Source organism: Mercenaria mercenaria, chromosome 5 (assembly GCF_021730395.1).
Source record: "Mercenaria mercenaria strain notata chromosome 5, MADL_Memer_1, whole genome shotgun sequence".
Classification (NCBI taxonomy): Eukaryota; Metazoa; Mollusca; class Bivalvia; order Venerida; family Veneridae; genus Mercenaria; species Mercenaria mercenaria.
In genome coordinates, this window is record NC_069365.1 from 68,728,500 (window position 1) to 68,754,465 (window position 25,966).

A 25,966-nucleotide genomic window follows, 5' to 3' on the forward strand; every position below is an offset into this window, starting at 1 on the left:
TTCCCAATCCTACATTCTGAAAAAAATTTCATCAAAATTGCACAAACATTGACCAAATTATGGACAATTTTGTAATGGTAGTATCTTAAAGTGGTTGTACAATGTGAAACAAGTGTATGAGAAAGTACTTAAACACATCCTTACTATATCCTATGGGACTAAATATTTCCCAATTTGGAACATTTACGCGTCAAAATTCCCAATATTGGGGGTATAGGCTATGTTCCCAAAACAGGAAGAAAAAAACCTGATTTACTCTGATCTTTGAACTGTAAGATTATAAACAATAGGATACAAGATACTAAGGTAGTACAAATGAGCTGCACCATGAGAAAACCAACATAGTGACTTTGCAACCAGCATGGATCCAGACCAGCCTGCGCATCTGCGCAGTCTGGTCAGGATCCATGCTGTTCGCTTTCGAAGCCTATTGCAATTAGAGAAACCATTAGCGAACAGCATGGATCCTGACCAGAATGTGCAGTTGCGCAGGCTAGTCCGGATCCATGCTAGTCGTAAACGCACTATGTTGGTTTTCTCATGGCGGAGCTCAAATTATTTTCACAGTAAGGAGCCAACCACCTCCGCAATAAGGTAATAACAGATCTTGTACACAAGTACTTCAAAAGTAGTCCAGATCATAACTTTTATCAACCAAATTAACAATTTATGGTGAAATCCGTCATTCTAGTGGCTAACCAGTGTTCCTATCCTAAAAATGATCTCACGAGATAAAAAGTCTGGTACAAATAAGTAGGTGTCACTGCAGAAATGAGTTAGAGTAGTAGATAAAGCTGTAATTAAAATATTGTTTGTTTGCAGTAAAGCGACCTAACGTTTTTTTTGTGTACGTAGGTAGGTAGGGATTTTTTTTGCATATAATCATATAGGGAAAAAATTTTTTTTACATCTGACTGGTCAGAAAAAAAAAGTTTGGTTGCAGTGATTTTCACGGGTAGGCTGTGTTCCTAAAACAGAAGTTTTTTTTAATAATAGCCTAATCTACAGGTAAAGTACAGGTATTGACACAAGAGCTGTAATGGAGGACAGCAATGTTTGACTCTTCAAAAGCAATGTCACAAACTGAGTAGAAAAATGCAAAATCATGTTATGAAGCCTTTGCATTCCTTTTCAGATCATCACAGTGAACAAGAGTGTGAAATTTCAATCCATCTGCGTCAGTGGGTGCCAAGATACCACATACATATAAAAAGCTTAAACAAATCAGGTTGCAGACAATTTAAGACGCCGACTAGTGCAAAAGCTCTTCCTTTTAATGGAAAGAAGAACCTATTATTTTAATACTAAGAAAGTTGGTAGTCATATTTAATATTATAATAAGAGGTATTTGTATCATAAACAAGAGCTGTCAGTGGACAGCGTGCTTGACTATTCTCAGTGCTTGATAGTATAATATAAGCTATGAGTAAAGCTTTAACATTACAATAAGCATATTCTAAGTCGAAAAGGGGCCATAATTCAGTCAAAATGCTTGACAGAGTTGCCTCCTCCTTTTTACAGACTGGGGTCTTGATGGTAAACAAGTATGCAAAATATCAAAGCAATACCTCAATGGACTTTGAAAATGTTTGGGGTGGTACGTAAACTTTAACATTACAATAAGCATATTCTAAATCGAAAAGGGGCCATAATTCAGTCAAAATGCTTGATAGAGTTGCCTCCTCCTTTTTACAGACTGGGGTCATGATGGTTAACAAGTATGCAAAGTATCAAAGCAATATCTTAATGGACTTTGAAAATATTTAGGGTGGTACGCAAACTTTTAACATTTGTGTGATGCTCACGCCGACGCAGGGGCGAGTAGGATAGCTCCACTATTCTTTGAATAGTCGAGCTAAAAAGTGTGAAAATGACACAGGCCTTTGACAAATTTCATTTCTTGCAAAAATACCAACTTCAACATTTATAAGTCTGTTAAAATTAAAATACAAATCTTGTGTATCTAAACAAAGTGCTGTTTGTTTGGTAAGGATTTAAAGTAATCTTGCAAAAGAATTTATGTAACAGCATGGCTGACAATTTAATTCAGTGTTTCTGGACCCCTGGGACCATACATTTTGTATTCATTAATGTTTAAAATTACTTTTTGCCCTATATATGTCATGTTGTATGGATTTTAATGAAACCTAGCATGAATATGGCATATAATACAACAAAAAGTTATGTGAAGTTTCAGCAATATGGATTTATTATAAAGAAAGCAATTTGAACATTTTTACATTTAAAGTCTATTAAAGTCTAAATTTGAGACATGAATTAAGTTAAAACATTGAGGAATACAGGCCCTGTATCAGTATTAGCTTGTTCTCCACAAGTAATTCAACTTGTTCTCCACTAGTAACTTAGCTTGTTCTCTACAAGTAACTTAACTTGTTCTCCCCAAGTAACTTAACTTGTTCTCCACAAGTACCTTAACTTGTTCTCCCCAAGTAACTTAACTTGTTTCTCCCCAAGTAACTTAACTTGTTCTCCACAAGTAACTTCACTTGTTCTCCACAAGTAACTCAACTTGTTCTCCACAAGTAACTTAACTTGTTTCTCCCCAAGTAACTTAACTTGTTCTCCACAAGTAACTTAACTTGTTCTCCCCAAGTAATTTAACTTGTTTGTCCCCAAGTAACTTAACTTGTTCTCCACAATTAACTTCACTTGTTCTCCACAAGTAACTTAACTTGTTCTCCACAAATAACTCAACTTGTTCTCCCCAGGTAACTTAACTTGTTCTCCACAGGTAACTTAACTTGTTCTCCACAGGTAACTTTACTTGTTTCTCCCCAAGTAACTTAACTTGTTCTCCTCAAGTAACTTAACTTGTTCTCCACAAATAACTCAACTTGTTCTCCCCAAGTAACTTAACTTGTTCTCCACAAGTAACTTAACTTGTTTCTCCCCAAGTAATTTAACTTGTTCTCCACAAGTAACTTAATTTGTTTCTCCCCAAGTAACTTAACTTGTTCTCCACAAGTAACTTAACTTGTTTCTCCCCAAGTTACTTAACTTGTTCTCCACAAGTAACCAACAATGTCCCAACATGAATCAGGTTATTAACTGCGAGTATGTCAGAAAGAAATTCACCTAGTAGGCCACAGTCTTTTAATTCATATTGCAATTGAATTGTACAGTAAAGACTGTCTACAGTGACCAACCTTCGGAGAATTTCAAAAAGGTCATTGTAGACAGGGAATCTCTATACACAATCTGACTGGGAGAGGTCTTGGTTTATGTTCTAGTAAGCATTTTATTAAGGACCTTTAAACACACGGATAAAACACGGAATATTTTAAATGACCTTTTTGTCTGCTTCGCTTACTTTTCATCGATAAGATGGTTACGCAGTTATTAATATCTAGAACAACACTCCATGAAATGCACTACAGAAGTTTTCTCCCTTTGAGAGGAGGGGTCAAAAAGTTGTTATAAAGGTTCGCAGTGTTAGTTTGGGACTAAGAAATCATGGTCACTGTACGCATCAGACAGGGGGTCGCTGAAACAAGACAATTTTAATGTGTAATCAATTGGGAGGAAATATCAAGGTCGCTGTAGACAGAAATTCCCTGAAAGCAAGGGTTCGTTAAGGCAGTCTTTACTGTACTTTCAAATATGTAGGCAAAATCAAAGGACAACATGTTTTTGTTACCTTCAGCACTGGGTAATGGGTTTTTCTCCTCTGTCTCAGCATGCTTCAATTTTGTGCCACCTTCTATGTCTTTCAGTAAAGCAGGATCAGCTTTATGGTCTGTCATTTTCACAACAACACTTGACTGAAAATACACAATGCAAAGATGCAAGTAGTGCCACATTAGCAGGAACAGTGTGTCATCAGTATCAAGAGATGATGCTGGAAGCCCACTTTTAGTATGAAAATAACGAAATTAGAATTTTACTTTAAGAAAATAGCCTCATTTTTAAGGTGCCACATCAAACTTTTTTGAGCCAGGTTAATGGAATTGTACCAAAATGGCTAAGGTGCTCAATGGCAGACTGGCTTTTTAAAAGAATATAGTGTTTTTTATCATATCATTGCTAGGACTGTCATCTATATAAATGCAGTAAGGCAAATTTGCTTAACCCTTAGCCTGCTGGCGGCAAGTGATTCTGCCTTTGCGACCAGTGCAGACCAAGATCAGCCTGCACATCTGTGCAGTCTGATCATGGTCTGCACTGTTTGCCATTCAGTCAGTATCGTTTTGGTAAACACCCCTTTTAACAGTTAATGGTACTGTCCAAATTGAAAGATGGACAAGTTCATTATAGAAATTTAGCAGGGTAAGGGTTAAGTCTTTATTCTACCTTCTAAATCTTCTTAGCAATGGAAGAATTTTCAAAATCGGCTAAGGATAGAGAAACGTATGAATATTTCAATATTTCATCAACACAACAGTCATTTGGTTTCCAAGACAACATGGTGGAAATAATTTGGTTTTAAATTTCTGTATTTCTTTTAATTCTGTAATATAATTTCTCTGCTTTTTTTTTTCAGCGGGAACAAACAGAGTTATCATGCTTTATTTCTTTTAAACTTGTCAAATATTTTTAAGAGGATTTTCTAAATAAATAATTCCGCAGTGTGTAAATGAAGTTAAGACATCTAGTAACATTGGCCTTTAAATAAAGATGCTCACCAACAAATTTGAATGAAAATAAGTATATACAAGTTTGAACAAAGAAGTCATCTGAATGTTAACAACAGACGGATGACAGACAGATAATAGAGATGCCAACACCACCTGTGAATCTTCCACTCCGGTGAGCTAAAAAATATTAAAAAATTTAAAAATAACTATACAGAATAATAAACATTATTGATATTTTCTATTCAGTGCATCAGCTGCCGCTGAATCACCATTTTAATTCATATGAAAAGTTGGTCATTCAATGTATGTTACATGTATACAATATCTCTTCATTTCCTTTACTAATGGGGAAGTGCATTTTATATATAGCTATATAAGATGAATGGGAAATACTCCAAATTTTTTTGTTAACATATTTTCCTCACAACATATTTTCTTTAAAAGCGTCTGCTCTTTCTGACTGGTCTAGAGAAATATATTGACAGTCTTGCCCCTGTTTATAAATAATCTGGTACTTCTATTTGTAAACCAAGGTGAAAAAACAACTTCATTCAGAACTTACTTCCCTGCAATCAATAGTATATGAAACAAAAGTGTACAATATAAAGTGTAATTTAAGAAACATATAGGTGCCCCTGCTCTCCATTTGCTCCCCCGCCCAACCCCCCCCCCCCCCCCCCCCCCCCCCCCCCCCCCCCCCGCCCCCAACAGACATTCCATTGCCTTTTCTGAGGAAACTGGGAACATGTACATAGTTCTGCTGTAACCTTGACCTCCAAAACAGTAAGTGTACCAGAAATCATTATCTGAAGACCCAAACTGGCCCTAGGTCGACAGTTATTTATGAATCTTCAGCCTTGATCCTTGACATACTATTACTAAACTATACTAAACTGTTCTACAGCTATTGATCAAAATAGTTTACAGTTTCTGCCTGGAGCAGGCTACTATGACCTTGACCTTCTCGAGTCCAAAAAAAAAACAAAAAAACAAGGGATCATGGGCAATCATTCTATAAAGTTCGAAAGCATTCTCTACTTATTACCAAACTATTAAAAGGCTGACAAGAGAAAATTGGTTTATTTTTTCTTTATACCTTTGATCATATTAAAACGTATCATAAATACATACATTGTACAAGTATGATAATATAATAATGGTACAAAATATAATTATGAAAACTTAAAAAAAAAAATAGTACCTCACTGGATTAACCCTGGAGAACACAAAATGGTCAATATATTTTTTCCTTTTAATCCTAAAAGCACACAAATGTCCGGTTGCGTTAAGTACCCAATTTGAAAGATAAAACCTCCTGAATGTACATGTACAAACCACACAAAAATTTCATAAATTCTTACAAGGATGTGGAAATGAGTCACCAAGTTTTTGTCAGTGTTACAGTTTATCCATCAATTTCAAATCAATACTGAATGAAAATAAAGAAAATCAAACAAAGGCATCTGTGAAGGAAATATTTTTTTAAATTATTTAATCGGTAATAAAGTTTCAGTCACTTAAACGATAAGTGCCGTATGTGATTTTAGTCAAATTAGCAAACTGACAAGGCAAAAAAGGCAAAAACAAACAAGGCAAAAAAGAACCTGGCATTTATGCTAACTTCCCTCTCTTGATGTAATAACAGTGCAGTTTCACAGAAAATAACACAATATCAACGGAATATAGCAATTGTGGTTTCAGTGTGTTACAATTGTTAAAATACAATAGAAAATACTTTGTTTTACTTATATATACATTTGATAAATACTAACCTTGACATCCTACATGTAACTTTAAAACGAAAGAATAAGACTTAATAATACTTAGTACTAAAAGAAATTATTTTAACCTTAAACCTGAGTTTGTGATTTTGCCTTAGCCACGCTGATGGCGGCAAGTGATTTTGCCTTAGCCAGGCTGATCCTGGTCTGCACAATTCACTGTTCAGTCAGTAAATTTTCAGTGAACACCCATTTCAATCATAAGTGGTACTGCCAAAACTGAATGATGGACCACTCCATTTCAGAAATTTAGCAGGGTAAAGGTTAAATCTCATATCTGAAGTCGCCTACACAAAGAACACAGCAATATAAACTGCTCTGCTGATAACACTGGGTTTCAGATTATTTTTCACACAGGGTTTCAGACTATTTTTCACACTGGATTTCAGACTATTTTTCACACTGGGTTTCAGACTTTTTTTTCAGACTATTTTTCACACAGGGTTTCAGACTACGTTGTATTTTTATACTGGGTTTCAAGCTATTTTTCACACTGGATGTCAGACTATTTTTACTGATAAATTGATATCTATTTTTTCTGGTTGTTTACAATCACATTTTCAACAATTTAGTATATAACTTACGGCCATAATGGCCATAAATTTAGAAATACAACTGCTATAAGGTAACATGACGAAACTTTATATCCCTGTTGACAAGTAAGGAAATGACCCTCTCACTGTTATCTTTATCTGAGATAGATGAGAGCCAATGACTGATCACTCAATCTTTAATAAAATATGAGCCACGCCATGAGAAAATCAACATAGTGCATTTGTGACCAGCATGGATCCAGACCAGCCTGCGCAGTCTGGTCAGGATCCATGCTGTTCACTAACGGCTTCTCTAACTGCAAAAGGCTTTGAAAGCGAACACTATGGATCCTGACCTGACTGCGCGGATGCGCAGGCTGGTCTGGATCCATGCTGGTCGCAACTGCACTATGTTGGTTTTCTCATGGCACAGCTCAAATGTCAAAACAGGACCTGTCCACATAACTGATGAGATATTAAAACCTTTTAATTTCCTTGCACTGTTCTAGGAATTGAATGTCTCAATACTGAATTTTATTTTATTGTTATCGCTAGTCACAAATAATTACCATATGCTTTTTTCTGCTACTGCTTGGACACATACACAAGTACATGTACTAAATATGTGTACATAGGGTATTGGTGACCCTACTGTCTGTCTCTATATGGTTGTATGTTAGTTTGTTTGTTTTTGGTTTAATGCCATTTTTCAACAGTATTTCAATTATTCAGCCTAACCAGTGTTCCTGCGGATTCTGCACCAGTACTGTTCTCCGCAAGTAAATGCCAACTTCCCCACATGAATAAGAGGTGGAGGACGGATGATTTCAGACACAATGTCTTTTATCAAATCACCACGAAGAACATACGGCCCGCACAGGGATCAAACTCGTGACCCCTTGATCCATAGATCTGCGCTCTCCCTACTGAGCTAAGCGGGCGGTTATGGTTGTACGTTACTTTCCATATTACCTCAATATGAAAGAAACTTAGAGTAAAAAAGTTTAATATACATTATAATTTGTACAAGTTGCTAATACCTGTTCACCCAGTATCATCAAAGGCATCTTAGTATACATGTTTTACGTACTATGAATGCATATATTAGTAATTACATGCGCAATTATTGCTAATTATGTTTTCATAGGTATATCATTTATTAGGTGAGCACGTAACAGCTATAGCTACTACATTAGAATGCAAGTGTAAAAGCAACAGACCAACCATTGCAGTACAATGTATATGCAATAGGAAGTGTAAACTACCTTCAGTACACCTGCTGCAGCTTCATAATAGGTACAATGTTTCTTTGAAAGAAAGCATTTTTGTACAATAACCTGTTATCAGTCTATCCCACCTTAGTTAGTCTGGTATCTCAAGTTACTTGTTTTCCACACCTAGATCCACAATTGACATGGCAACTGTTTACGTATTCTGTGGCTGTTTTTTGTCAAACTAGCAAATTTTGAAATTTAGTGCATTTTCCGACTTTAAAACATTATACTTATAAATGCTACAATTCCAATTTCAGTGGCATTAGTACAGTTTCATTATTTGTGCCAAACCAAACTGAAAAGCAGTTCATCCGATTTATTTTAGCGAATGATAAATATATTAATTTAAAAGATTATTTGGCAGGAGCCAGCAGAGTGAGAAATATATTTTCTTGTACTTACATTTGTAATTAAAACAAAAACCTCAAAAAAGTACAACCCTTTACATCAACAGGATTTCACCAGGGATGGAGACAACTGGGTGAAAAAAATTATTATTGTATTTAAATTAAATTATATATGTGGTTGAGAATGTTATCTAAGTAATAATAAACATCAAAATTAGGTTTAACGTAGAATCAACCAAGTTTGGAGTTCTTATGCATACGAATAATCACAAAGGCCGAAGCCCTGAGTGATGTATGTCTACGCATAAGAACGACAATCGAGGGTTATTTGTACGATAAACCTTATTTAGTATTTTCATCAAACGTAAATTAGAACTGCTTGCTACGCAGCAACATTAATCCAAAACACGGTGCGTGTGCAGCATAATTCAAGGTCGCTTTATTGCAGAATAACCAGAGATAGATTTTGTTCTACAAGTATGCAGGCTATTAGCTGGTCCTGTTAGAATATGAAATACGTTATATGCTTCAATGCATAACCTTTAACCACTATGATGACACAGATGTGACTTGATATTATCTGTACCTTCATCTCTAACATTTAATGACACATAAAATGTCCATGACGAAATTAGACAGTTTTTCTCACTTTGCACTTTTAAATGATTAAATTTTCAAAAACAAAGACCCAGTTACAGTCTGAAATGGAGATTAATGTGCACTATCATGATTCTTAGCATTTGTTAGACAATGACTTGCATTAGATTATGAGTTCCATACTCCATCCACTTCCGTACATTAAATGCCAGTGCAACACAGACAGGAAAGTGACATACATGAAAATGCATTCCCCTTTAATACAAATAATATGAAATAAGGCACCGCCTCAATCAAGAATCAATCTGACTTCAACTGGTCCCATAACATTTGAAAAGAACTGTCTAATAACAGCACGGAAGGACACTTATCTTTAATTTGACAGTAAATATCTCATGTTACCATAGAGGGATCAATTCCGTATTATTTTAAAGGTAGAGTTTGGAAACAACACTGCCCATATTTGTATGGATATTCAAGACGTTACGGTTTGGACAAGTTATGTGGACGCTTATTAGGCACATGGAAAAGGCGTATTCTTCCAAAAAATCCGAAGTCAGATGCTCTGTGCACCTGCCGGAAGGAAAATTTTTTTAAATTGATAGTATATATCTCATTCGGTATATTGCATACGGTATATCGCATGTTACCGTAGAGGGATTGATCCCCTATAATGTAGCTCAATATTATCAAATTGAATTGCTGATGTTTATTCATTCATATTTTAATGGTATCAATCTGATTAAGTCATCTCGGAAAATGATGTTAGCTGCATAAGGGGAAGTAACTATTTATAAGCAATTACTAATACCTATCATGACACATTCATTGTCAATGTGTGCACGTTGTATGTTTTTATTGTGAGTAAATTATGATCACTTGCATACTGAAATGCCCATAAATGGCAGTGCACCCATAACATTAAACCAGATTTCTTTTCAATGGTGTAAGCACAGGAAAAAACAAGAGCACCGCCTACGGTTGCCATCGCTTGTCTGCAAGTGCTGAGATATATTTAAGAAAAGAGTTACAAAGTTCAGGTTTTCTTAGTACTAAAAAGGGCCATAATTCTGACAAAATTCATATCAGAGTTATGGTTCTTGGCCTACATAGTCCACTAATGATGATAAACAAGTGTGAAAAGCTTCAAAGCTGTAGTGCTTACAGTTTTTGAGAAAAGGTGGACCTTAACAAAAATTTTAACCGACCCCAACATTCAAGTGGCAACAACACCTTTTCAAAAATCAGACAAGCTAAAAATGTGTTCTAGAAACAAGGACAAAGCAAATCTGATGAACAACGTTTTCACTCTGACGAAGCCTTAGTAAAATTTAATTAAGTAACATTGACCTTGAAAAATGACAAGCCTTACAGGACGTGTCAAAGCTACATGAAAATTCAAAATGAAGATGCCATTGTCACAAGGATTTCATTTTCACATGAGCTTCATGCTAACATTTTTGAAATATGCTTAAGGGTATTAACAGACCTTAAAAGCAAGTCAAGCATTCAAATAATGAAACTTAAAACCCTGAAGGTTGTAAAATCTAGCAAAGTAATTATATTAATTTACAAATTTTTCTTAACTTGTCAAATTAATAAATTGTTTTTTTTTCTGTTTTGAATAATACCTTGTTATGATGTGGAGGTATGTTATTACTTTGGCATGCATGCACCTGTCAATGTTCAGAAATTACAACTGCAAATAGTACAAATTACCATGCTGTCAATGAGACTGTGTATGTTTATTCAAATACTTCTATCCTACTGTGTCTTTTAGAATCTTTTTTAAATTAGAAGGAATTTAGCTCTATATTTGTATCATCACAAAAATATCAAATTATATTATATAAAAAAATTAGAATAACAGATCTATCAGATAATGAATGTTTTTCTGGCATCAAGATGTTGTGTTTGTTTTTTTAAATCTAATGTAATGATACAATACAGGCATAACAGGTGTGTCTCAAATGGTATGTTTCTACATTATTGTATACAAAATGAAAAATTTTCATATTTTCCATGAAAGATACTACATGTTTACTGAGAATAAAAATTATGCAGTAAAAACTTTATTACATTTTTTTCCAATTTCAAAACAAAGTTTATTTACCTTTAAAAAAAAATTCCTGTCTCGCACCTCTAAGCTTCCTCGTTACTGGAAAAATGTGACACTTAAAAATTTCCTCGTCTTTATCATATACCACAAACAAAATAGGGAATTTTCGCCTTTTTTAAACTTAAAAATATCCTTGTTAAATTGCCAGATATACCACAACCAAGGTTTAACAGTTGTAAATACTAGCAATCTGTCTTTATTTGGTTGTAAACCTACTCGTCTGTCAACAAATACTACATTTATGAGTGTTTTCCTTATATGGTTATATTACTTAAACTGTCATTCATATAACATTTATATAAGTCACACATTAACGATGTCTCAGATCAGAGCCTTTTCTCTTTCTTTAGACGGGTCTCTCTTCTGAAAAATCCTTATACCCACCCACCCCCAACTGGCTCAGGTTCCTTCCCCTCTTACCAAAACAAACTCCTGGTTTAATTTTTTTATCAACAGTATCTTCAATAATGTTAACTGGGGTACCAATGATTTTTTTTTTTTGGAAATAATTAAACTACCTGTGCCCGTGGAATTGGGAAAATAAGCGCGACAAATCCAGAAATTGGGAAAATAATGGCAAGCTTGTTTTTTTCATAAGTTGGATGATTTTTTGCCTTTTCTACTGAAATATCTAAGACAAATGGACTAGTTCTTGACTGACTTATTTTCACGCTGTCTGTCAATGATGCAATGCAGACTATGTGAATTTTAATTGAAAACAATCTCCATCAGAATGGGAAATATGCAATAAATTTGGGAAATAATGATCATTTCTTGGGAAAAATGGAAGTTTTTTTTGCAAGGGGAAACAGCCCATATTCGGCACTAAAAATGGCAAAAAAAAATCACTGCGGTACTTATTTAACATAAGCAACTGTCTACAATAATGTCATGAACTTTAAACAAGAGGACCATGATGGTCCTGAATCGCTCACCTGTCCCAACATGACCCAGTTTTGAACTGAGTATGACGTCGTTTTTTTTCTATTATTTGACATAGTGACCTAGTTTTTGAGCTCATGTGACCCAGTTTTGAATCTGACCTAGATATCATCAAGATGAACATTCAGACCAACTTTCATACAGATCCCATGAAAAATATTGCCTCTAGAGAGGTCACAACGTTTTTTTCATTATCTGACCTGCTGACCTAGTTATTGATGGCATGTGACCCAGTTTCAAACTTGACCTAGATATCATCAAGGTGAACATTCTGACCAACTTTCATGAAGATCCATTCAAAAGTATGGCTTCTAGAGAGGTCACAAGGTTTTTCTATTTTTAGACCTACTGACCTAGTTTTTAATCACAGTTGACCCAGTTTCGAACTTGGCCTAGATATCATCAAGATGAACATTCAGACCAACTTTCATACAGATCCCATGAAAAATATGGCCTCTAGAGAGGTCACAAGGTTTTTTCATTATTTGACCTACTGACCTAGTTATTGATGGCACGTGAACCAGTTTCGAACTTGACCTAGATATCATCAAGGTGAACATTCTGACCAATTTTCATGAAGATCCATTCAAAAGTATGACCTCTAGAGAGGTCACAAGGTTTTTCTATTTTTAGACCTAATGACTTAGTTTTTGACCGCAGCTGACCCAGTTTCGAACTTGATCTAGATATCATCAAGATGAACATTCAGACCAACTTTCATACAGATCCCATGAAAAATATGGCCTCTAGAGAGGTCACAAGGTTTTTCTATTATTTGACCTACTGACCTAGTTTTTGAAGGCACATGACCCAGTTTCGAACTTGACCTAGATATTATCAAGGTGAACATTCTGACCAATTTTCATGAAGATCTTGTGAAAAATATGGCCTCTAGAGAGGTCACAAGGTTTTTCTATTATTTGACCTACTGACCTAGTTTTTGAAGGCACGTGACCCAGTTTCGAACTTGACCTAGATATCATCAAGGTGAACATTCTGACTAATTTTCATGAAGATCTTGTGAAAAATATGGCCTCTAGAGAGGTCACAAGGTTTTTCTATTTTTAGACCAACTGACCTAGTTTTTGACCGCACGTGACCCAGTTTCGAACTTGACCTAGATATCATCAAGATGAACATTCTGACCAATTTTCATAAAGATCCCATGAAAAATGTGACCTCTAGAGAGGTCACAAGCAAAAGTTTACGCACAGACGCACGGACGGACGCACGGACGACGGACGCTGCGCGATCACAAAAGCTCACACTGTCACTTTGTGACATGTGAGCTAAAAACAAGAGGGTCATGATGACCCTGAATCGCTCACCTGGGTTATATGAGCTACATGTTTCAAATGTCAAACTGATGCTAAAATATTAAGAAAGTAGGTCAGTAGGTCACATTCATGGTCACTGAAAGTCAGTTTTAAGATCAGTGTGCAAAACTGTACATGTCATCCAAATTTCAAGGCTGTATCTTAGAAAACAAGAAAGTAGGTCAGTAGGTCACATTGATGGTCACTGAAAATCTATTTAAAGATCGGCATGCAAGTACATGTCATCCAAATTTCAGAATTTTTTTTGAAGATTTTCCGATGTACAATTAAGTTACTGCTGGGGAGGGGTCAATTTTACCCCGGGGGTCATGATTTGAATAAAGTTTGTAGAAGTCTACTAGGCAATGTTACATATCAAATATCTAAGATATAGGCCTTCTGGTTTATTTTTAGCAAATTTATGAAGATTTCCCTATGTACAATCAAGTAACCCCTGGAGCTGGGTCAATTTGACCATGGGGGGGTCAAGGTTTGAACAAATTTTGTAGAGTTCCACTAGGCAATGCTACATGTCAAATATCTAAGATCTAGGCCTTCTGGTTTATTTTTAGAAAATTTTTGAAGATTTTCCTATGTAAAATCAAGTGACCCCTGGGGCGGGGTCAATTTTGACCCCGGGGTCATGATTTGAACAATTTTAGTAGAGGTCCACTAGGCAATGCTACATGTCAAATATCTAAGCTCTAGGGCTTCTGGTTTTTGAGAAGAAGATTTTTTAAGATTTTCCTATGTAAAATCATATGACCCCTTGGGTGGGGTCAATTTTGACCCCGGGGTCATGATTTGAACAAATTTGGTAGAAGTCCACTAGGCAATGCTTCATACCAAATATCTAAGCTCTAGGGCTTCTTGTTTTTGAGAAGATTTTTAAAGTTTTTCCTTTCAGTTGCCATGGCAACCAGAGTTCTGCATGGAATTCAATTCTTTGAACAATTTTTGTAGAGCTTCACCCAAGGAAAATTCCTGTGAAGTTTGGATGAAATTGGCCTAGCGGTTTATGAGGAGATGTCGTTTAAAGTAAAAGTTTATGGACGGACGACGGACCATCCACCCCATACTAAGCTCACCCTGAACAATGGTAATTTGATAATTTTCCAAAATACTGGTGTAACAGCCCAGTTTCCCCTCCCCAGTCAGTTCTTTCCCCAGGGAAAAAACTGACTAGTCCCCCCTAGTCAGTTTTTTCCCCCCTTGGAATTAGTTTTCTGAGTCAAGTTTTCCCTTCAAGTACTAGTTTCTTTCAGTATTGTTATTAGGGATACAAGACTATAGTGTCTATTCATTTTCCATTTAAATTTCAGATGAAATAGGTATTGTTTTTTTATTTGAATAAAGCTATATGTTTCTTTTTTGTAACTTTAATCAATGTTTTTTTTGTCAAATCAAATTTTTTAAGTTCTGTTTGATTGCCATTATTATTTAATATCTGTCAGGCGCGGGGAAGAAATAGACCACCCTAGAATGTACTTGACCTTTTTTCTGACCTGTTAAGTTGGAGAAGAAATTGACTGGTCAGTTCTTTCCCACTTGCATGTGCTTGACCTATCAGGTGGGGGAAGAAATTGACCAGTCAGTTCTTTCCCCAAAAGCCAGTACTTGACCTGTCAGGTGGTGGAAGAAACTGGCCGGTCAGTTCTCCCCCCCCCCCCCCCCCCCCCCCACCCTCCCAGCCAGTACTTGACCTGTTGGGTGGGGAGAAGAAATTGACCAGTCAGTTCTTTTCCCCCTAGCATATACTTGATCTGCCAGGTAGGGAAGAAATTTGCCCGTCAGTTCTTTCCCCTCTAGCCAATACTTGACGTGTCAGGTGGGGAGAAGAAACTGACCGGTCAGTTCTTTCCTCCCTAGCATATACTTGACCTATCAGGTGGGGGAAGAAATTGACAAGTCAGTTCTTTCCCCCCTAGCCAGTACCTGACCTGTCAGGTGGGGGAAGAAATTGACCAGTCAGTTCTTTCCCCACTAACTAGTACTTGACCTGTGGGGTGAGGAGAAGAAATTGACCAGTCAGTTCTTTTTCCCCTAGCCAGTATTTTATCTGTCAGCTGGGGAAATGAAACTGACCAGTGAGTTCTTTCCCCCCTAGCAAGTACTTGCTCTGTTAAGTGGGGGAAGAAATTGACTGGTCAGTTCTTTCCCCCCTAGCCAGTACTTGACCTGTCGGGTGGGAAATGAATTGGACCTGTCAGTTCTTTCCCTCCTAGCCAGTACTTGACCTATCAGGATGGAGTAAAAATTGACCAGTCAGTTCTTTCCCTCCTAGCCAATACTTGACGTGTCTGGTGGGGAGAAGAAATTAACCGGTCAGTTCTTCCCCCCAGCATATACTTGACCTGTCAGGTCACTGGGGGAAGAAACTGACAAGTCAGTTCTTTCCCCCCTAGCCAGTACCACCTAACAGAGCAAGTACTGGCTAGGGGGAAAGAACTAACTGGTCAATTTCTTCTCCCCACCCCACAGGTCAAGTACTGGCTAGAGGGGAAAGAACTGACTGGTCTATTTATTCTCCCCACCCGACAGGTCATGTACTGGCTTGGGGGGAAAGAACTGACCAGTCAATTTCTTCCCCCACCTAACAGAGCAAGTACTTGCTAGGGGGAAAAGAACGGACTGGTCAATTTCATTTCCCCACCCCCATCTTACTGGTCAAGTACTGGCTAGGTGGGAAAAGAACTGACCAGCAGTAATTTCCTTACCTTAGGTAATAGTATGTGTTTTAAATTTGTTATATTATTTGTAGAAATACTAGCTGTCAGAAGGACAAGGCCCTGATCTATTTGAAAATTTTACCAAGGTATTATTACAACATACCAAGGTATTATTACAACATAGTATGATGTAAATGTGAGAAATTTAAACAAGAGTGTCATGATTGCCCTTAATCACTCACCTAATACAAATAGGTACTATAAAATCATTTAATTTCGTGGGCATAAAATTTCGTGTTTTTGGTCAAAACGGCAATTTCATGGGGATATGAATTCGTGGATTTCAACTTTTGAACATAAAATGAATGGGAATTTTACTTGTTCGTTGGAATTAAATTTCGTGGATTGACTAAACTACAAAACCCACGAAAAATTAGTCCCCTACGAATATTAATGATTTCACAGTATAATTATGATTCATTGGTAGAGAACCTCTGCTTAATGTCCCAATTTTAAGCACTGTGGTTTTAAACAAGAAAGAATTTTTAGAAGTTTTTCTTCATAAGTGAAGGTGAAACAAGTGTTTGTTTGTTTGTTTGTTTTGGGTTTAAAGCCATTTTTCAACAGTATTTCAGTCAAGTAACGGCGGGCAGTTAACCTAACTAGTGTTCCTGGATTCTGTACCAGTACAAACCTGTTCTCTGCAAATAACTGCCAACTTCCCCACATGAATCAACGGTGGAGGACTAATGATTTCAGACACAATGCCGTTTATCAAATAGTCACAGAGAACATACGCCCTGCCCGAGGATGACTTCTACGGGCAGAACCAAGTTTGACCCCAGGGGCTAGTCTTGAATGAACTTGGAAGAGAACCACTGAACAATACTACATAAGAAACATCTAAGCTTTGGGTCTTGACCAATGGTTGTTTTGATTTTTCACAAATTCAGTAGATTAAATGAAAGTACATGTAATTATAAATGTAAAAGGCATTCTGACAAGAGGAATGGATATAAATACACTAATTATACATTATTATGATGTAAAGAGCTGATGCAGTTATGCAGTGGCAACATTGTCTGCTCTGAACTATGAATCACGTGTTCAAACTCTGTTCCTCAATAAACAAGAGGGCCAAGATGGCCCAAGGTCGCTCACCTGATAAACACACCATAACAGTGTAAACATATTTGACCTAGTGATTTCATGGAAACAAATATTCTGGCCAATTTTCATTAGGATTAGACCAAAAATGTGGTCTCTCGAGTTTAAACAAGTATTTTCTTTGATATGACCTAGTGACCTAGTTTTTGACCCCAGATGACCCATATTTTTAAATTTAACCTCGATTTCATCAAGGCAATCATTCTGACCAAATTTCATTAAGATCAACTGAACAAGAGCTGTCCATAAGACAGCCAAGCTCGACTATTCGAAATATTGTCCCAGAGGCAGGAAAATATTACCTAAAAATGGTTAAATATCAAAAGAGTTTTAAGTTCAAAAGGGGGAATAATTTGACCAAAATGCATATCAGTTATGGGACTTGCTGCTATCAACTAGTTTTATAACCCCTTAGGCACATTTCAATTCAATATCTGCATTAGTTTTGGAGATAATAACTTGCATGTAAAACTTTAACCAAAATTTTCTAAGTCTAAAAGGGGGCATAATTTGCTCAAAAAACATGTCAGAGTTATGGAACTTGACCCAGTGAGGTTGGTAATTGATCTAGAAAAGGAAAAAATAAGTTTCAAATCTATATGCCTTTTAGAAATAGGTGTATGTACTTGCACGCAAAACTTTAACCAGAATTTTCTAAGTCCAAAAGGGGGCATAATTTGGCCAAAATGAAGGTCGGAGTTATGGGACTTGCTGCTATCAACTAGTTTTATAACCCCGAAGACACGTGAAGATTCAAATCAATATCTGCATTAGTTTTGGAGATACTAACTTGCATGTAAAACTTTAACCAAAATTTTCTAAGTCCAAAAGGGGGCATAATTTGCTCAAAATACATGTCAGAGTTATGGGACTTGTCCCAGAGAGGTTTGTTATTGACCTAGAAAAAGAAAAAATAAGTTTCAAAGCTATATGCCTTTAACTGATGGCTGTATGTACTTGCATGCAAAAACTTAACCAAGGTGTGACGCCGACGCCAACACCGACGCCAGGGTGAGTAGAATAGCTAGACTATTCTTTGAATAGTCGAGCTAAAAATACAGCCTCTATCGCATACACAAGGTTTCTCTTTGATTTGACCTAGTGACCTAGTTTTTGACCCCAGATGACCTATATTCTAATTGGACCTAGATTTTATGAAGGCAATCATTTTGACCTAATTTTATGAAGATCAATTGAAAATACAGCCTCTATCGCATACACAAGCTGAATTTTGACAGACAACAGACAGACAGACGGGCGCCTGACATCGAGCGATCACAATATCTCACCTGAGCTTTAAAAGCCTTTCCATGCATGCACTAAGGTTAAATGAGCCGCGCCATGAGAAAACCAATATAGTGGGTTTGTGACCAGCATAGTTCCAGACCAGCCTGCGCATCTGCGCAGTCTAGTCAGGATCCATGCTGTTCACTTTTAAAGCCTATTTTAATTAGAGAAACTGTTAGTAAGTGAACAGCATGGATCCTGACCAGACTGCACGGATGCACAGGCTGGTCTGGATCCATGCTGGTCGCAAACCCACTATGTTGGGTTTTCTCATGGCACGGCTCAAATATAAACTAGAAAATGCTTTTGTAAAAAAAGCGCATGTCTCCCCAAATGCAAAGTCCTATAGGCAAGAAGTTAATAGGGGTCAGGAGTGAAAGTCAAAGAGACACTGATGGTTGGCTGCAATAGGGATCATCTACTTGGCATGTCCAGTCATCCCGCTAAATTTCAACACTCTTGGCCTAGTGGTTCTCAAGTCACTGTTCAGGCTCCTGTGACCTTGACCTTTGATCAAGTGACCTCAAAATAAGTAGGGGTCATCTACTCTGCATGTCCAATTATCCTATTAAGTTTCAACATTGTAGGTCAAGTGGTTCTCAAGTTATTTCCAAAAAAATGATTTTACATGAACAGGCCACTGTGACCTTGACCTTTAATAGACTGACCCCAAAATCAATAGGGGTCATCTACTCTGCATGTTCAATCATCCTATGAAGTTTCAACATTCTAGGTCAAGTGGTTCTCAAGTTATTGATATGAACTGGTTATCAATGTTCAGACCTCTGTGACCTTGACCTTTAACGGAGTGACCCCAAAAACATTAGGGGTCATTTACTCTGCATGAACAATCATCATATGAAGTTTCAACATTCTGGGTCAAGAGGTTCTCAAGTTATTGATTGGAAATGGTTTTCCATGTTCAGGTCCTTGTGGCCTTGACCTTTAACAGAGTCACCCTTAAATCGGTAGGGGTCATCTACTCTGCATGACCAATCATCCTATGAAGTTTCATCATTCTGGGTCAAGTGGTTCTCAAGTTACTGACCGGAAATGGTTTTCAATGTTCAGGCCCCTGTGACCTTGACCTTTCACAGAGTGACCCCAAAATTGTTAGGGGTCGGAAATGAAGTGTGACGTACGTACGGACGGACGGACAGGGCAAAAACAATATGTCTCCTGGGGGAGACATAATTAAAGCTCTCAAGTAAAAATCAATAGCGGTCATCTGCTGATCATGACCAACCTCCCTATCAACTTTCGTAATCCTAGGCCCAAGGGTTCTTGAGTTATCATCCAGAAACAGTTAAATTTTTCCTGGTCACTGTGACCTCGACCTTTGACCTACTGACCTCAAAGTCAATAGGGGTCATCTGCTGGTCATGACTAACCTCCCTATCAACTTTCATGATCCTAGGCCCAAGAGTTCTTGAGTTATCATCCGGAAATGGATTGGTCTACATACCAACTGACAGACCAAGCGACCTACCAAGCGGCCGGCATCTGCAAAACAATATACCCCTCCTGCTTTGACAGGGAGGGGGGCGCATAAAAATATTGGCCATATAAATAAAATAATCGCAGATGGCGATAATGGCGACTGACAGCGTGAGCCATGTACAACTGCCAAAATGTGCGTGAATTTCAGTTAGTTATTTTTATCACATGTACATGTATCTTAATCTGGGAGTTTTAAAGTGTTTTTAAAAATACGAGTAAAATTAACTGGATTTAATGAAAACTGAAAGGTAAGTCCACAAGGTACTTTTCAAAGCACAAAAGAGAATGTATAAGCACAAAGTGATGTAACCTCCTTCACACTGCTCGGGTGAAGTAGATGGAGCTGAAATTTGGCCATTGCGTATCCCAGTCAAGTTGACAAGCTTGCAAAACTGTCAATGGGCTGATAATAAAGGTAACAAGAGCTGTCGGAGGACAGCAACGCTCGACTATTCAACAGCCTTGTCAATTGAATGAATACAAAAGTTGAAAAAGGGGCATAACTTTGTAAAATGCAAAGTAGAGGTATTGAACCTCTGTACTGCATGTCATATCATGACAGTGAACAAGTGTGTGAAGTTTCAATCCTTTCCAATTTGTGGATACTGAGATACCAGCTTACATACAAAAACTTAACAAAAAACTGGTAAGTCAAAGGGGCATAATTTTGTAAAAATGCCAAGTAGAGTTATGGGACCTTCACAGTGCATGTTAGATCATGACAGTGAACAAGTGTGTGAAGTTTCAATCCATTCCAATTAGTGGATACTGAGATATCAGATTACATACAAAAATTTAACCAAAAACTGCTAAGTCGAAAAAGGGGCATAATTTTGAAAAAAAAGAGAGTAGAGTTATGGGACTTGCTTAGTGCATGTCAGATCATGATAGTGAACAAGTATGTGAAGTTTCAATCCATTCCCATTAGTATGTACTGAGATACCAGCTTACATACAAAACCTTAACCAAAAATTTCAAAGTCGAAAAAGGGGCATAATTTTGTAAAAAAGCAAAATAGAGTTATGGAACCTGTGCAATGTAGATCAGTTCATCACAGTGAATAAGTGTGTGAAGTTTCAATCCATTCCCACAAGTGGTTACTGAGTTACCAGCTTACATACAAAACCTTAACCAAAAATTTCTAAGTCGAAAAAGGGGCATAATTTTGTAAAAAAGCAAAATAGAGTTATGGAACCTGTGCAATGTAAGTCAGTTTGTCACAGTGAATAAGTGTGTGAAGTTTCAATCCATTCCCACAAGTGGTTACTGAGATACCAGCTTACATACAAAACCTTAACCAAAATCGGGACGCGGACGCGGACGCCGACGCCGACGCATGGGCGAGTGCAATAGCTCACTATTCTATGAATAGTCGAGCTAAAAAGTGACTGAAGGTAGCTGTTTTAATTTATCACCTGTCAACAGTGGTTCAACTCCGCCTTCCATACCTTACTGCTTACGTCACGCATATCATTATTAGTGTATGCGTGTTTTCTGTGACTGTGATAGCTAAAATAATTCAGCTTCAGAGATGTTATAATTTATGCTGTTTTTGATCTCTTAGTCTTAATGGACGCAACCATCAGAATATAAAAATAACATCAGTTAAGTTATGGTAGCCAGAACTACGAGTGTTTATTTGGAATACACAAGTTAATCATGGATACAGTTTTATTGTATGAAATAATGGTAGTGAAAGGATTATCAAAGAAAAATGCCCCCGGGTCCTGAGTGACGCACAGGCAAGTAACATGCTGGGTCCTTTGCGGGTCTTTTGAAAGGCACAGGCTAGGGGTCCAGTAACCGGACCTCTAGACCCAGAGTCTAGAGGTCCTGTTACCAGACCTCTAGACATCAATACAGGGCAGGCTAGAGGTCCGGTAATCAATATGAATACCAAAAATTGTATTTACAAAGAGCAGACTATATTCTAAAAACGGAAGATGATTTTAAAGCTTTGTTCTCTTATATTTCTTGTTGTTTTAAATGCATGATAAGTCACAGGAAACAAAAGTATTTATAATCCTTTATATCCGAGAAAAATACGATCGCGAATTCAACAAATGGCAGTTTGTATGCCGTGATCGGAATTAAGCTTTGTTTTTCTCGGGACTGATATATAAAATAATAAACTTATAATGTTTTCTTTGGTATTTTAAGACATGGATTTTGCTCATGAATTGCAGAGTTCGTTTTATTGCTAGAGTAGATAAATAACGGTGATTACTGGAAATCGTTGTTTTAAAATTCCATCTTCAATAGATATGCCTCGAACCCGAGTGAGATTAATTATAAACAGAGCTCCAGATAAGATTTTAGGTTAAAGGGTAGTTTACCCCCTAATTTTTTTTTCAAATGGTACTTTACTCCTTGATTTTTTTTTCAAAGGGTATTTTAAAATTTCTAAATGGTTTTTCAGTTTTCAAAATCATTCAAAGGGTAATAACTATTTATTATATCATATTATCAAAATCATAAAACTCTTGGTACATACCTCTAGTTTCACTTGCAGTTTTATGTACAAAGCACTGTACTTTCTGTGCCTTGGCAAATAATGTTTTTCTTACAGTTAACATATACATAGCACTACCTGTGCATTAGCCAATAATGTTGTTAAACATGACACTCCTTGTGTAGTGAATGAACTGTTATATAACTTTAAAAGTAACAATTTAACAACTAATGCTTGTCACTGAATTTAGTCAGTTTTTACTACATTTAAAGTTAAGGGCATATTTTTGCCATTTTGTCTCTAGGTTTGTACTCCTGGCGAAGCCTACTCTTCCTTCTCTTTTTCTTTGCTTCCCACAGTAGTACTGCACGTCTAGGCTCATACGAGATGAAAGGAATTTGGCTCATTTGGATTGAAATAAGATTGTCAAGGTTCTCATCTTTCAGAGAGGCTCTGAATTTGTTTTTTAAGCGGTTTTGAGTGCTAAAGCTCCTCTCACACTCAACACTTGTAATAGCTATACAAAGACCTATCCTACACAGTTTTGAAAACTCCACAAGTCCCTTGTCAGAATGTATCTGTATAACCCTTTGACAAACAGCTTTAGCTGACAATCCTTTATAGCATCCTGTTAACATTCCTTTTAACTTTGGCCACTCTTGCACTAATTTGTCCCTATCCAGCAACTTGTCAACAACATTCTTATTTTCTTCCTGTAATCCACACTCAAAATTTCCATGAATAACAGTAACTGTCTTTTCATCACCATAGAACATTCCTAGGGCTTCCACAGCATCTTCACTTTCATTTGGTCTTGAACTATTTACAATGGATGGTTCCAAGACAAGACTGAAATAATTCAATATTGTACTATCTTCTTTTCTAAACCTCTGCTTTATATTTTTCTGTAAACAAGACACATAGCTTTCTCGCAGTCGTTGAAGCTCATTTTCAGTACTGTCTTTGTACCGTAACAATTTTTCTCCATTTAAAGTAGCATATTTCTTTCCATCAGTATCAGTTTCAATGGTAATGCACGCTTTCATCTCTGCCAGGCAGGTCCCATCATTTGACTTGAAATGTTCCAGTTTACCTAAAGTTCCATCTATCAGGGCTTCAACTTCACTGAAAACAATACTTTGTTTTTGTAGCTGCAAGCTTAGGTCAGCCAACTCCTGATGAATATCCAGCATAAAAGCTACAAGAAGAACAGTTTTGTAGTCGGTGAAGTATTTAAACAAACCAATTGAGGTTGTGTTATTTTCAGACTCACCAATGCTTGAAAGAGTTGCACATACAGAGTTATAACTATCATACACTGCAGCAACTGCATTTCTTAGACCAAGCCATCGAATACTATGTGGTTCTTTGATGGTCAGCTGTGGTTCTTCAAGCAGGTCTTGCATCTTCTTCAACTTAGTTGTTCGATTACTGGATGCACTCATAAAATTATACAGTGAATTAAACTTATCCCTAAACTTTTCAAGTACTTTGTCCTTCTTGATCGAGTCAGACACTGCCAAATTTAAACGGTGAGCAATACAGTGAGTTTGTATTAAGAAAGGGGAATATTTGGACTTTAACTGGACTCCTACACCTGTCTTCTTACCCATCATTGTTGCAGCTCCGTCAGTTGCTAATGAAACCATTTTTGATGCGTCAATTTGGAGCTCATTCAGGTAGTTTATAAGAGCTGCTACAACAGTGTGTGCTTTTCCATCTTCCAGACCAATGTTCCCTAAGAATTCTGTTACTGGCTCACCTTTGTTGACATACCTTACACAAATTGAGAGATGCTTTTGCACAGTCAAATCAGTGCTTTCGTCTATCATAATAGCATAGAAATCTGATTCCCGGATGTGTTCAATCAAATCCCTTTTGATAATAGTACAAATATATTTCTGAATTTCTGAGAGTGTATCCCAACTAAGGTTTCGATATGTGATGGAAGCCCCATTCAACCTTTGTAACTCAAGCAAAGAATTCACTTTTACAGTTGGCAGTTCCTCTGATGCAGCATAGAAAACTGTTCTAAACAATATCAAGTCTTCTTTATCTACTGGCATTCCTAAATCAATATCACTAGTGTCTAATTCATCACCTTTTTGTTCGTCTGTTTGTTTAATTTTGTGTTCGGCATTAATGTGTTCAGTGGACGTGCTATGTCTATCAATGCTATTTTTCTGAATATTTGTCGACCCTTCATTCGCCCAGATAGATCTAACTTTTTGTTTTTGCAAACACTACATCTTAATATCACTTCGTCACCACTACGGTCTATCAAAAGCCAGTGATATTTTAATTGCCAGCCGGTCAGTGTTTTTTCAGACACATCTGCATGATGCCTCAACTTTTTCTCGGCTTTTTCAACACTTGAACATAATACATCATAAATTACGGATTTAGCAATCCTAAGAGCGTCTTCTGATTCATCTCGTTTCACATAATTCAATATACTTGACGAAGAAGAAGCAAATATTTCTTTACGATACCGTCCTCGCTTGGCACGAGACGCCATTTTTGTTTGTTGTATACTCGATTACAATATGGATGTGCTTGATTTACGATAAAATTGGAATACGCACTCTAATCGAGTAAAATACGTATCCCGATTTTTCAATGCGTAACGGTACGCTTAGGATTAATTTTTAATGCGTTTTTCGTAAATTTTAAAACGTATTTACGCAAATACGCATCTTATCTGGAGCTCTGATAAATAAAATATTTACCAAAAAAAAACAATAATGGCAACATTATGATAACTTATCATAACTTTTACCAGCAATTATCTTATCAAGGAATACAGTAGATATATATTATTACCGGACCCCTAGCCACTTCCCTTTTGAAAATCTCCTGGGCCTGGACCGGGGGTCCCATGTCAAATGGAACCCCTATCCTGCATTGCTGTTTTTGTTGCAGTATCTCATCACTTAATCATGCTATATTTGGGCAACCAAAATTTGGGTATGTGCAAAGAACAAATAAATAGATCGGCAACCTGAAAGGCATATAGAGCAAATCTCGCCAAAAAAACGTGACACAACAGTTTTTACTGAATGAGATCTCCTTTACCGGAAGTGACGCGTTCTCCACGCGCCATTTTGTATGCGAAAGCAATTATTCATCGGTAAATTAATTATCATCGTATGACCATGCTTCTTTTGAAGGTAAGAAACGTGTACTATGCGTCTTAAAACTATTTCACATTAAACTAATGTTGTTTTAGAGGCTAACATGTATTTTAAAGTATAAAATACACAGAATGGCAACTTGCTGTAATTGTAGTTTTAAAGGTACAAATTATAACTCCATGCTCGCCGATGTTTGTTTTTACTAATCTTGCGAGATTACAGCAAGTTGCCATTCTGTGTATTTTATACTTCT

The 25,966-nt window shown here is 36.8% G+C and overlaps 2 protein-coding genes across 5 annotated transcripts in view; both read right to left on the bottom strand.

The window, feature by feature from the left end:
• LOC123557521 (thymosin beta-like) overlaps positions 1-25,966 on the bottom strand; it is a 55,512-nt gene that overhangs the window by 29,055 nt on the left and 491 nt on the right. For 2 of the 4 annotated variants that reach the window (XM_053543838.1, XM_045349025.2), the window contains exon 2: positions 3,659-3,782. In XM_053543838.1, the coding sequence (XP_053399813.1) occupies positions 3,659-3,764 (106 nt within the window). In that variant the 5' untranslated portion in view covers positions 3,765-3,782. Of the gene's footprint in view, positions 1-3,658; positions 3,783-5,796; positions 5,932-11,240; positions 11,434-25,966 lie in introns of those variants that run through there. The other 2 variants (XM_053543839.1, XM_053543840.1) reach the window with 2 other exon arrangements.
• On the bottom strand, positions 22,852-24,645 carry LOC123563350 (zinc finger protein 862-like). The gene has a single exon (XM_045356088.2). The coding sequence runs from the start codon at positions 24,643-24,645 to the stop codon at positions 22,852-22,854; it is 1,794 nt and encodes a 597-aa protein (XP_045212023.2).